At 34.4% G+C, this 13,604-nt stretch overlaps 1 protein-coding gene across 1 annotated transcript in view; it reads right to left on the minus strand.

Moving 5' to 3' along the window:
- The window catches only part of RSRC1 (arginine and serine rich coiled-coil 1), a 412,097-nt gene that overhangs the window by 4,379 nt on the left and 394,114 nt on the right, over positions 1 to 13,604 (minus strand). The window contains exon 8 of the mRNA XM_019440420.2: positions 4,509 to 4,615. Coding sequence (XP_019295965.2) covers positions 4,509 to 4,615 — 107 coding nt within the window. The remainder of the gene's footprint in view (positions 1 to 4,508; positions 4,616 to 13,604) is intronic.

The following is a 13,604-nucleotide window of genomic DNA, read 5'->3' on the forward strand; positions in this document are numbered from 1 at the left end:
ATAAATTGGCTCTCTGTTTTATATTACAGTTGAGTGTAAATTTATTCATTGTTGGCCCATCCATTCTTTTCTGATCATTTTGAAATGCAGTGACTAATAAAAATCTGGTATTGGATACAGTCTAATACTTTAGACTGTACATTCATCAAGGTAAATGCCATCTTGTTTTTTTAGCATATGTTCCAGTTAGTGAATGCACGCTTTCTTTATACTTCAATAGAGAAAATGCACTGAATTCATAATTATGAGAGACACTGGATTAGTAAAAACAAACACAGGCTCTGGAGCTGAATATATATTGTTTGGATGCTCCTTCTTGTCATTTATTAGCACTCTGACTGTGGGTTATAAAGTTTGCTGAGCCTCAGCTTGCTCAGCTGTAAATAAAGGTTACTGGCATATTAGACAAATCACATATGGTAAATGTCTAGCATTAAAGATAGCCATTATTATTTTAGTTACTTTAAATTATTTAAATATAAAAAACAAAGTGGGGCTACAATACACCATTGTTTTCCATCATTTTCTTATTAGTGCTTTAATGTTTCCCAATGCTGTGCTGAAACAAATTGGCCCAAAGCTGATGTGTGTATACTAAACCAGTAAGTTTAGTAAACTGTAAAGCTGCAAAGTAATTTTTTAACCAGTTGCTTAGTAATACAATAGGTCACCAAGCCTCAAATGAGAATTTTAGGATCTATAGACCATAAAAAAATTATGTAAAACAATCTGTGACTGAACCAAAATGAGAACCCTTGCATCTCCAATTTCTTTTAAGGAAGCCACAGACAAATGCAGCCCTCAGCATTCAGTAAGGGGAAGAGGTGGAAGCAGGAGCAGGGAGAAGAGCAGTAACACTTCCATTTCCGGAATGCTTCCTATGTGCCAGGCGCTTGGTTGTTTTATGTAAAGTATCTTGCTTATCCTTATAAAAACTTCTGGCAGGGGTATTATCTTTCTTTCAAGATCTTTTTATTTAGTCAATTACACATCCAGCTCTTGATCTTGGCTCAGGTCCATGATCTCATGGTTTGTGGGATTGAGCCCCACATTGGGATCTGCGCTGACAGCATGGAGCCTGCTCGGGACTTTCTTTCTCCCTCACTCTCTGCCCCTCCCCCACTTGTTCTCTATCTCTCAAAATAAATTTAAAAAAATTTAAAAAAAATATATGAGAGTCATGAGTTTATCATATGGTTTAAGGACACAGCCATTAAATGGCAGAATCAGACCTGACCCTACATCTGTCTGACCTTATATCGCATGCTTTTGACCACTGCTTCCTAATTGCTAAACCTAAGATTTATTATAATTTGGTTTTAATTTTAGAGGAAAGAAAGAAAATATTTTAACTGAATATATTTTTAAGTGGCACAACTCACAGTGCTGGATCAATAATAATTTCTAGGCTGCTTTTGCTTCTCTGTCATACTTATCCAATCTAGAACTATTCAGTTCTAGGCTTTCCAGAATTGATTTTATTTCTTTGTGTGAATTACTGTTAAGGGCCACCTCTTCTAAAAGCCAGTTGGAACCGTAGATGGATTTCTTCCATACAAATTCATGAATGGTCCTTATGTTCCTTATGAGAGGCCTCTATTTCATCTGAATCCTCTCTAACAGTGGCATCTGAATTAGAAGTACAAGAAAAGCTGTATTAAAGGTGAGAGAAAATTCCAGCTCATCACTAAAAACTAAAGCAACAGAAATTAATTATTAAAATAATTAATAATGGTGGTCCCTTTGATCAGAGATGTAGGTGAAATTCCTTTCTATTGGTCCCATGGAAAGCCATTTAGCTATATAGGGTTTTGTTGGAGATTTAGGAAGAAGAGCTTTTCTCTTGGATTTAGCCAGTTATCTTAACATTAATAACCTTAAGATGTTAAGGGAAATAATCTTTTAAAACTTTTCTAGGGGAGGGGCGCCTGGGTGGCTCAGTTGGTTAAGTGTCCGACTTCGGGTCAGGTCATGACTTTGTGGTTCATGGGTTTGAGCCCCGTGTAGGGCTCTGTGCTGACAGCTCAGAGTCTGAAGCCTGCTTCAGATTCTGTGTCTCCTTCTCTGCCCCTCCCTTGCTCATGCTCTGTCTTTCTCTGTCTCTCAAAAATAAATAAATGTAAAAAAAAAAAAAAAAAAGTTTTAAAACTTTCTTAGGGGATACAGTGAGGTGAAAGCATTACAGATTCTGGAATTGAAATATACAGATATTAATACATTTATACCTTTCAAAAGACTTTAAAGGTAAAGCCAGATGTCTAAAGATTTTCTGTTTCTCAGTAAGAGGTCTGCCTTACTGGTGAGCATGGATACTTGGAGAAAATCAGGGGCATATTAAGAAATGTAATTGGGGTAAGATGTTTATACTTAAAAAAGACTGAGCAACTACAATAGAAGTTTTTAAGCACTATGCTTAGTTTACAGAATGTACTTAAATATCAAATAATTTAGATGTTACAAAATGTTATTTAAAAATAAGCACTTATTGGATCAAGAACCATGCTAAGTATTTGATAATCATCATATTTACTCCTCAACAAATCCAACAGGTAGGTATTATTAGTTCTATTTTATGAATTTGGAAATTGAGGCCCAAAGAGGTTGAGAAGCTCACTGAAGATCATGGCAAGAAATGTGGAAGTTAAGATTCAAACTTATATCTCTTGGAGTTCAAAGTTCACCCTCTTTATACTACATCAGGTATACTTCTTCTTTTTCTTCTTTTTTTAATCTTTATTTTTTTGAGAGGCAGAGAGACAGAGTGCAAGTGGGGGAGGAACAAAGGGGGAGGGAGACACAGAATCTGAAGCAGGCTCCAGGCTCTGAGCTGTCTGCACAAAGCCTGACGTGGGGCTCAAACTCATGAACCACAAGTTCATGACCTGAGCTGAAGTCTGATGCTCAACTGACTGAGCCACCCAGATGCCCCTATCAGGTATACTTCTGATCAATATCCTTGCTCATTGTTGATTCTGCTTGTTATTGGAAGAGCTACTAGTATCTTGGAGGAAAAAAAGGGAAGTAAAAATAAGTTTATTATATTAATAATTAGTACCAAAGAGAAAAAGTTGTTTAGAGGAAAACTTGGTGTATTAACTAGAGAGGAATGAGTATTTCCACAGAAAGAAAATGCTAGGTTATCTTGAGTCCAGTCAGAGCTGGGAAGTCAGGATGAACTTCAGAAAGCAAATACTAGGAAACAAAATAAATTACAATTCTATGAGGACATATGAATGACCTTTATATGTAAGATATTAAAGAGTAAGATAGTAAATAAAATGAGCAACTATATTTATGGATGTCCATTGCAGAGTTCCACCATTTTTTAGGAGTTATGGTGGCAAATTATAAAAAGTTCAAATGAAATTCAGGAAACAACAAGGCAAGGACCATGGATTAACCAGGGCTGTCTACTGCTATGCACCAGGCGCCAGTGCTCAAGTCACTTCTCCAGGATGAATTATTTTAAAAAGTATACGGTAATTGAAAAGATGTCCATATCACCAGCAACAGGGGAAATGCTAATAGAAAAACAAAAGGTCAACTTATACCTGACCACATATCAGGTCAGTAAATGTAAAAATATCTGATAAGGATTTGGTGTTAACCAGGGTGTGAGAGGCAGACATCTTGCACTTGTGGGCAGAATCTGAATTGGTACAATGTTTTTGGAGGATGACTTTGGGAACATATATGAAGATAAACAATATTAACCTTAAGCAAATATCTCCAACTTGAAAAATTTATTTTACAAGGATAATAATGGATATTTACAAATATGTATGTAATACTTTCAAACTTACAACTACTTAAATATCTAACATCAAGGAAAAAAATCAATGAATTATGGTAAATTCATCAGCAGGATACTGTATAGTCACTAATGTATTTACAGATGTAGAATATTTTTGAATAATATTCATGACTTTATTACATGTATGTTATTAAAGAATACATGTATTTCACAGAATGCCTTTTCTGACTCAAGGAACAGATTCCTAAAGACAGCCTTGATACGAACTGAAAGAATACATGCAATATTCAACAGAAATAAAATGCCAGTCAGAACTCCTTTTACTAGAGTTGAATAAGTGATACCCATCTGGGCAAAGGGTGTAGATATATGTTACTATTTGGGTAAAAATCTGATTGTTAAAGCTCTCCTCTAACTTTTGTCCAGAAATGTCAATTCAAAAGTAGATGCAGGCATCTGAAAAGAAAACTATATGTTCATAAAATGCATATTACTGCTTTAGAACTGTTGACATTTTACTTTGTCTTCTCAGTGAATTTTAAAATAAAAATGGCATCAGATATATTTTTACAAGTTAAACTTGAACTGATTCTCACTGATTCGTTCTCTCTCTCTCAATAACATGCTGACACTCGCTCACCCTACTTCATCTATCTGTTAGAAGAAGCACTTACATTTAAGTAAAATCCATTAATAAAGCACCTCCTCAGAGGGGATCTAAAGGCTTATTCATAATGTCTGGATGAAAACTTACCTTTTTGACTTCTTTACTTGATCTGAATGTCTGCTGAACAAAAGAATCACTTTCAATGGCTTCAATTTCTTTTACTCTTTTTACTTGTTCTACCAGGGTGGCTTGGTCTAAAAAAAGGGGGGGGGGGTATAATGTCAGTGTATTTTGTGTGTAAGCTTGTTAACAACACTATTCTAAGCAAGGTTCTTTCTTTCTGTGAAGTAATTTTATGACTTCTGGAATTTACCTGGATGAAAAGATGTTATAGTTAAGCTGTAACAAAAAACTATTTCCCCCCGGAGATCCACAAATATAATATTCTTACACACTAAGGCTCTCATCTAAAACCTAAAACATTGCTGAGAAGTCACTGCTATAATGATCTAAGCTAATCTGGGCTAATCTAGTGGGAGGGCTTTGAAAATTAAAAAAATATTATGGAAATACATATAAAAGGAATAACAGCACAATGAATCCATTTGCACCCATCACTCAGCTTCTATAGTCATGAACTTTGTTACTTCTTATTTACTTTATTGATCCTCACTTCATCTTTTTAGCCTCACTTCATCTTTTTAGGTAGACATGGAGTACTCAAAAGTAGCTCCCAGACACTGTACCATGTTACCCCTAAGTATTTAGTAGGTATTTCAGGTAAGGGCTTTAAAAAAAAAACCCAAACATCAGTAACGCAACTACAATACCATCTTTACATCCAACAATATTACCAATAATGCCTTAATATCATCTTATACAGACCATGTTTAATTTTCACTGTCTAAAAAAAAAAAAAGTATTTTTTACAGGTAGTTTGCTTAAAACAGGATCCATACAAGGTCCACACATTAGACTTGTTTGATAAGTATGTTAAACCCTTTTAATCACTGACAGTCTTCAGTCCCTCCCTTTCATTGCCATTTATTTGTTGGAGAAAATGGATCATTTATACTTAAAATTTTTCTACATTCTAGATCTGGCTGATTTTATTCTCATGATGTCATTTAACATGTTCCTCTATCCTTCGTATTTTGTGTAAGCCAGCAGTTAGATCTAGTGACTGGATAAGATTCAAGTTCAATTTCTTTTAGTCAAGAACACGTCATAGGTGATGCTTTGTAATTCCTATCACACCATACGAGGATGTGCTTCTCCCAATTTTAAAGATGTTAAGATTGATCAGTGGGTCTAAGTTGATGTCAGCCTGACCCTCTTATAAAGTTCTTCATCAACTTTTCACTTAATGTTTTTAGCAGACATTAATGTTTGTTGATTAAACCCATTATTTCATGAGATGTTGTAAAATGGTGATTTTCTAATTCTATTATTCTTCCTGCATTTATTAGCTCTGATTTCTATGTAATGAAGAACTTCCCTCACTGGCTGTGAAGTATATAGTCTGTACAGGAAAGGGAGAATAAATGTTTAATTTTTTCCCTTTACTTGTCAATTTTGATCCAAAGATGAATGAGTTCCTGAATATTTATATACTTAACATATTTTACTCCATGTAATCATTTTAATATATTGTTGCTCAGATATATTCTACCTTTGGGTGGTGGGAATCTCTTGAAGTTGGTCCTGTATCCTTTTGATATAGTTAAGGGGTGACTCAGATGTTCCAGGTTCATTTTGTACAGTCCCTGTCCAAGACCTGAAATTAGCTGTTTCTTCAAAGGGCTCAGACTCCTGTTAGTGGGGAATGATATTCTGAAACAGTAACTGGGACACCGGGGTCTTTATTGTTATTAGTCTGTCACTGCTTCTCAGCTTTTTCAGTGGGTGGGATAGGAAATACATATTTTAAGAAGAGAAAACTTAATATGAGTTCTTGCTGATACTATCAATCAAATTAAAGATTAGAGGACTTTTAAAGTCTTTGATTTTTTATTTGTATGTCTTTTCTTTCACTTTAAAAATTTTAAGTCTTAATGATATGGTCAAAAGTACTTAGCTGTTTCTCCTAATATGAAAGTTGAGTATGTATTTGTTTCATAATAACAAGATAAATATCACTATTAACAACAAGATAAATTAACACAGTTTAACATTTCTTTATGGTTCTTTTAGATCTTAGGAATCACTCCACTGATCAACTGTCAAAACACTATACTCTAAGGTTACTTAAAATAATTTTCCATGTGATTATGCTACCAACTTGATATATGGCTAGGTTTAGTTTGTTTGGATTCATTTTTGATTTTTAGGTCTTGCTTTTTGGTCTTTGAGATCTTGCTGTCCTTGTGAATAATATTAATATTTTTTATTTGATATAGTTGACACACGATGTTACATTAGTTTCAGGTGTACAACACAATAATTCAACAACTCTATATGTTATGCTATACTCACAAGTGTAGCTACTATCACCATAAAATGCTATTATAATACCAATGACTATATTCCCCTAAACTATACCTTTTTGTTCCAATGATGTATTCATTCCATTACTAGAAGCCTATATCTTCCACTCCTCTTCACCCATTTTGTCCATCTCCCAACCCCCCCTTTTCTGGCAACCATCAGTTTGTTCTCTGTATTTGCATATGAATCTGCTTTTTGTTATTCACTTGTTTTGTTTTTTAGATTCCACATATAAGTGAAATCATAGGGTGTTTTCTTTTGTCTGTCTGACTTATTTCACTTAGCATAATAGCCTCTAGGTCCATCCATGTTGTTGCAAATGGCAAGGTGTCATCTTTTTTATGGCTGTGTAATATTCCTCTGTGTGTGTGTGTGTGTGTGTGTGTGTGTGTGCACGCACGTGTACATCTTCTTTATCCATTCACTTATCGTTGGACACTTGGGTTGCTTCCATATCTTGGTTGTTGTAAATAATGCTGTAATAAACATAGGGGTGCAGATACCTTTTTGAATTGTTTTCATTTTCTTTGGGTAAATATCCATTAGTGGAATTACAGGATCATATGGTATGTCTATTTTTAATTTTTTGAGGAACCAAAAAACACTTTTTATTTCTTGTCTTTAATATTTTTTAGTTGCATAAAACACATGATTCTGAACTCAAAACAAAACATAATTCAGAGAAGTCTAGGTTTCCTTTCCCATCCCATTCTCTCAGTTCTTTCCCCAATCCATAGGTAACCATTTTTTATGAGATTTTGGTTTTTTATCCTTCCTTTGCTTCTTTCTGAAAATGTTAAGTATACACATTCTCTTCTTTCTTACACAAAATTAACATATTACCCAATATGTCTTCAATATCATTTCACCCCAGTATAAAGACTTCCCCATTCTATTTTATAGCTATACAGTTACCTATTTTATGGTTTTATGATAGTTTTTTTCCTCACCAATGCCCTATTGGGGGTCATTTGAGCTGTTTTCAGTCTTTTGTTTTTATAATTAGTGCTTTCCTAAATAGCCATGTGCATGTGTTGTTTCATATTTTAGGTGTTTTTTTTTTCCTTAAAAAAAGGTTTTCTTTCTTTTTTTTTTTTTTTTTCTTTCTCCCTAGGCTGGAAAAATGCAACCTTATGGTTCACACACTCACGATTTAAACTCTTGCTCTAGGCTGATAGGAATACATGGCTGAATTAGGAGTCACTGTATATTCAACTAGGGCATCTAAAAAATTTTGGGGTTTTAGACTTTATGGACAATAACTGGATTTACATGCTAAGAAACAACTGTAATAAGTGGTGTGGCAATAAGGTAGTTGTTTGCACCAAAGGACTTTTCACGTCCCAGCAGATCTAAGCTTAAAAGGCTAAGTGTTATAGAGAGTATGAAAAGAAATTTGGTTTAATAATTTCAATAAAAATTAATGACTTATCAAAAATATTTGCTTCAACTTTTGGCCAATCACAAATTATAATTTTTTTAATGTTTATTTATTTTGGAGAGAGAGTGTGTGAGTGGGGGAAGGGCAGACAGAGAGGGAGACACAGAATCTGAAGCAGGCTCGGACTCTAAGGCATCAGCACAGAGCCTGAAGCAGGGCTCGAACTCATGATCCACAAGATCACGACCTGACCCAAAGTCATATGCTTAACTGAGCCACCCAGGCACCCCCACAAATTATAATTACATAGTCTTATGCAAGCTCCAGTTTATTTAAGGGAAAGATACGCTTCTGGGGATGTGTCCCTGACAGATGTAACCAGTCCTTTCTCATGTGAAAAATAATGCATGGAATGTCTGGAAGCAATAGCCACCAGAGCCAACACTCCCATCTTTGAAAGAATATATTTTACAACATAAAAGCAAGCACTGCTAGAGTGTCATGGATGAGCAAACAGTTCCACATGCTTTAGAATAAAAGCTCCTGTGGATTTTAATTATGCAATGTACTAATTGGGCATAAAAAATGAGAGAAAATTCTTTGTCCGGCTTATTTATTAATGTGAACATATCTCATACCTGTGGATGGTATTTTTATTAGTTACATGTATAACAGTGTTAATATGGCAGAGAAAAGTCACAATGGATACCATTCCATGTGATCCAACTTTAATTTGTCAATATGAAAATACATCTGTTTGGGTAGGTCTTAGTTTCACTATTATTTCACCGTAATTAATTCCCAACCAAAAGAGAATATTTCTGACTTCAGGATGATGTCTCATGTATATCAACTATTTGAAGTCTTGGATTTTTTTCTCTAACATACTCTCTTATTTGGATTTACAAAGCACATCATTAGTACTAAAAGTCAGAGGTGAGCTCACACAAATAGTACTTGATGTGTAAAGTTTATAGTGTTTACAGCTTTAAATATGGACAAACAACCAGCTCCTAAAACAAATAAAAGTGTTATCATGGAAGCTGGCCAAAGGGTCAGTATGTTTAACAAAACACCACTGGAGAAATAATAAAGGAAGGAAGGAAAAAGATTAGAGAAAACCAGAATGTTGTCTTTGTGTTTTTTTAAAGATCACTTCAGGACTAACAAAGTGACAGGGCAGATAAGGGAAAGCTAGTTTGCCTCACTTACAATATGAAAATAAACCAACAGAGCTTGTATGTTTCAATGCAGGAACCATTTTACCATACTTAAAGAGTACGATATCTAAAGAGTAAGAGAGAGATATCTAAATCAAAATTTGAAAAACTCATGGGAGATTTACATTTCTCGTTTTAAAATAGCTCAGCTTCATGCTGTCTAAAAACAGGCATCGAATGGCTTCATACTCAAAATTCGAGTACCAATGTCATACAAATGTATGTGTTCAATATAATCCTGCCATTTTGGGAAATGGAATAAAACACATCAATAATATACAGTAAATTGTTTTAAATTCAGGTTCTTTAAGGTTTAGATATCAATTTGTCATTTAAAAATTCTTTACCAATTTTGACTGGGAAAAATGTGAATTAAAACTCCTTATCATTTACATGATTGGCATGAATGCCTAGCATACAAGGTTATCTTGTATTTATCAGTCATGAGGTAAAAATAAAGACCAAGGGACACATGATTGGGAGAATCAAAGTTATGGGATGTTTTTAAACATCAACGTGGCAAACACGAAGGAAACGTATCTATTAGCCCTTGATCCTATCTGATAAACACATTATTGGTAAATAAAATGACGTCCATAGGTAGTTTGTAAAATTTCAGTGGAAGGGATACATATTATAGTAAAATAAAAAATAATGAAGTCAGAAATCTAAGTCACCACAGATTAAAAAAATCAATACTAATTCACCACATGGAAAGTCATTTTGTTTCCTATGTGATAAAAAGTTATAGTCAAACATTTTATTAGTCACTATTGATGTTGCATTATACAAATTAGTCTCACCTACCACTTCAAGGTATATTTGATAATTTCACATGACATAACTTTTGAAGAATTTTCTTTAAAAACATTATCAAGTGAAACACAAAGCTAATATTAAGATTTGTTAGTAAAGATGATAAGGTCTGATATAAGCCTTTTATTTGAAAACACAAAATTTTAATCTATATACCATTTGTGGATTACACGAACCAATCTCTCTAAACTGGCAGCAATACAAGGCTGAAAACAGCAGATGGCACTATTACCCAAGATGTAATCATGGAATAACTGCCAATGTTTCATGAAAGGTATCTTACACATGAAAATCTCATCTTCAATTGACTCCCTTTGAATATTAATATTTTATGAATTTCCCCAAAGTTAAAATGCATTTTATGTTACAAAGAGTTTGGGTCAATTGCCCTCATAGTTATTGAGGTACTCATGCTACTCTTCCAGGAAAAAAATATTTATATACTAATAGTATTGCTATAAATACATGAATAATACAAAAGAATATCTTATTTTCTGTTTAAATGGACTCAAATTTTAGTCAAGAATGGAAATATTCATGAAATTCCTATTTATGGTAAAATATAGATACTGAAAACAAACCAGTCTGAAACGTAAAGCATTTTCAACTGCTATTACAAAAAAAAAAAAAAAAAAAAAAAGCAAACAAATTGGCCAGTAAACAAAGATAGTTATTCAATAGACTATAAACAAATAAAGCTTACCAGGAAAAAGCCACAAAGCTTACTTGAAATTCTAAGTAAGGTGATATAATCTAAGGTGATTATAACAGTTTCTCATGAACACAAATTTTAACGAGACACAGCATTGCTTTCCCTTCAAAACAGTATACTTTAAATAAGTTTCTTTCATAAAGCATATATTAGAAATCCAACCTCGACATTTGAAGACTGTTCATAAGACCCAGATCCCTGGGCACAAATTCCCAGAAATGATATCCACAAATAACTTGAAAGATGAGAAAACTTAAGTAGAATGTGGCTGGTCTATTAGTCTTCTGGAAGCTGATAATACAGTACCAGGTTATATACGTCAATGAGGCTCCTGAAGGCATCTAGTAACAACCCTCTTTGGATAAGGTCCAAGACAGACTAATCTTATATTAAACTGCTTTCTGTATCAAATTAAGTAATAGGAGTAACTTTAATGTGACTGTACCAGTGAAGAGTTTCTGATAAACATTTTAATAAGTGGGTATCAGGCTAGGTTTTATTAAAAAACAAAATACACACTGAATACCTCATTTAGCTCCTCTCACCTAGAATGCTTTCACCTTTTCTTAATCTTCCCTATTACCTTCACTTGCCACCTGTGAGAAAAGGGCCTTTTCCATAATTCATTTGGCTCTTAGCATATGTTGCCTTGCACTGATATTAATCTCTTCATTAGTGAAAGCTTCATTTCCCCAGCTAGAGGGAACATAACTTTTTCTGTCAACCCCAGGACTTAGTGTAGTATGCTCTATTATTTAGTAAGCCGTCAATAAACTTTTGTTGAAAAACTAAAAATTAAAAGGCATGAAGGTAACCATTAAAAAAAAAAAAAACACCTTCTTGCGGGGAGAGAGGGAATGTCAAATTATAAGAAGTTTTTGTAACTTAAAAAATTAGGTGTCTTTAAGTAGTTAGTTTAAGAGCTCTGGGTTCAGACTATCTGGATTACACTTTATCTCTGCTAATAACCAGTTGTGTGACCTTGGGCAAGCAGTTCAAGCTGTAATGGTCTCAGTTTTCTCCTCTGTGTCATGGGAATAACAACCTAAACATCACAGAATGGCTGAGAGGGGACTCTTTTTCCCTCCTCTCCTTTCCTCGTTTCAAATATTTGAGCACATTCAATGTACCAGGCATTGTTCCAAATACAAGGGTTTAGAAACAAGTAAGTTTCTTTCCTCATGAGGCTTCTATTTGTCATGGGAGAGACCGATAATAAACATGTACATAAACAATATAATATCAAGAAAAATAGAGCAGGGTAGAAGGCTAGAAAGGAGAACAGGAGCTATTTCAAATGGGATGATCAGGGAAAAACTCTCTGACATGCAGAATCCAGCAGACAGAAGAATCATGTGAAGGATCAAGCCAAGAAAATTTAGGAGATGATACATGTGCTAGAACAGGGTAAGGAAGCACTAAAAGCACTTAATAAATGACAGACTTCATAAATGAGAGACTTAGTACTAGAGTGTTAATCTAGTAGTAGTAGTAGTAGTAGTAGTAGTAGTAGTAGAGACGTGGAAGTTGGCTAAAACGTTTGGATATAACCTCAATTTCTGGCCATATCATTTAAGGCTTTTATGAGTTCAGCCACACAGTAACTAGCTTTAGCTCACACCTTTTGGGGCATCACCTGTGATGTGGCAGGGCTGTGGGAATGACTGGAAGAGGGGACAGGACTACGCACATCTTTGAGAAGGCACCAAAGGTCCAGCTGACTTTTATCACCCCCCAAGACGCTGGACTCCACCCTGGCTCACTGAATGCTGCAGGCTGAGTGGGGAAGTAGTGTTTCATGGCCTCCCATCCTCCAGTGACTCAAGAGATGGGAGGTCCTGCCACTTCCTAATCGGTGCCTCGTAACGCAAACTCCCCAAAATAGTAGTTGTGTGGTAAAAATCATGTTATAAAGCAAACGCATTTTAGCTTAGTGTCTGTAAATCTACAGACACTTTGTTTTGATCATCAATATCTGGAATGACCTTGTGAGGAAGGTCACAAAGGCTAATTTTTCATTTAAATTGTTGTTGAAAAGGCCAGAGGAGCTGTTCTGGTGGAAGAAGTAGTAATCACAGTAGTAACAGAAGCTTACATTTATGGCACTCTGTGCTAAGCACTTCACATGGGTTACCTCATTTAACTATCATAACTTAAGAAACAGTACTATTATTCTCATTGTACAGTTGAGAAACTAAGGCTAAATAACTTGATCAAGGTCACATAACTAGTTGGTGGTAGAAATGGGATGCAGTTCACGAACTGTCATCTAGTCATTACCTCCTAGTCAAATAAATTCTTTACCCACACCTGCCAAATAACAGCTTATTTTTTTCCTCCTTTCCATCCATTTACTAGAAATAATAAATGTTCTTGGTATTGTTCTTATTCTGCATTTTAATGCTTATTCATTCAATACAATACGGCTTTTTTTTTTTTTTTTTTTGGTAGAGAAGATGCCATAAATATTATCTCGGTCTTCTGGCATTATCTTGAGCTAGATTACAAATGATATTTTCAGAAGCTTACACATTTGAAAAAGTTTTTAAAGAATTATAAATGTCATATCCTGAAAACTTTTATTAATGAATTAAAAAATATAAAGTTTTTAGAAAACCTAGCTATTC

This window comes from Panthera pardus, unplaced genomic scaffold (assembly GCF_024362965.1).
Source record: "Panthera pardus isolate Hobbes unplaced genomic scaffold, ASM2436296v1 HiC_scaffold_16, whole genome shotgun sequence".
NCBI lineage: Eukaryota > Metazoa > Chordata > Mammalia > Carnivora > Felidae > Panthera > Panthera pardus.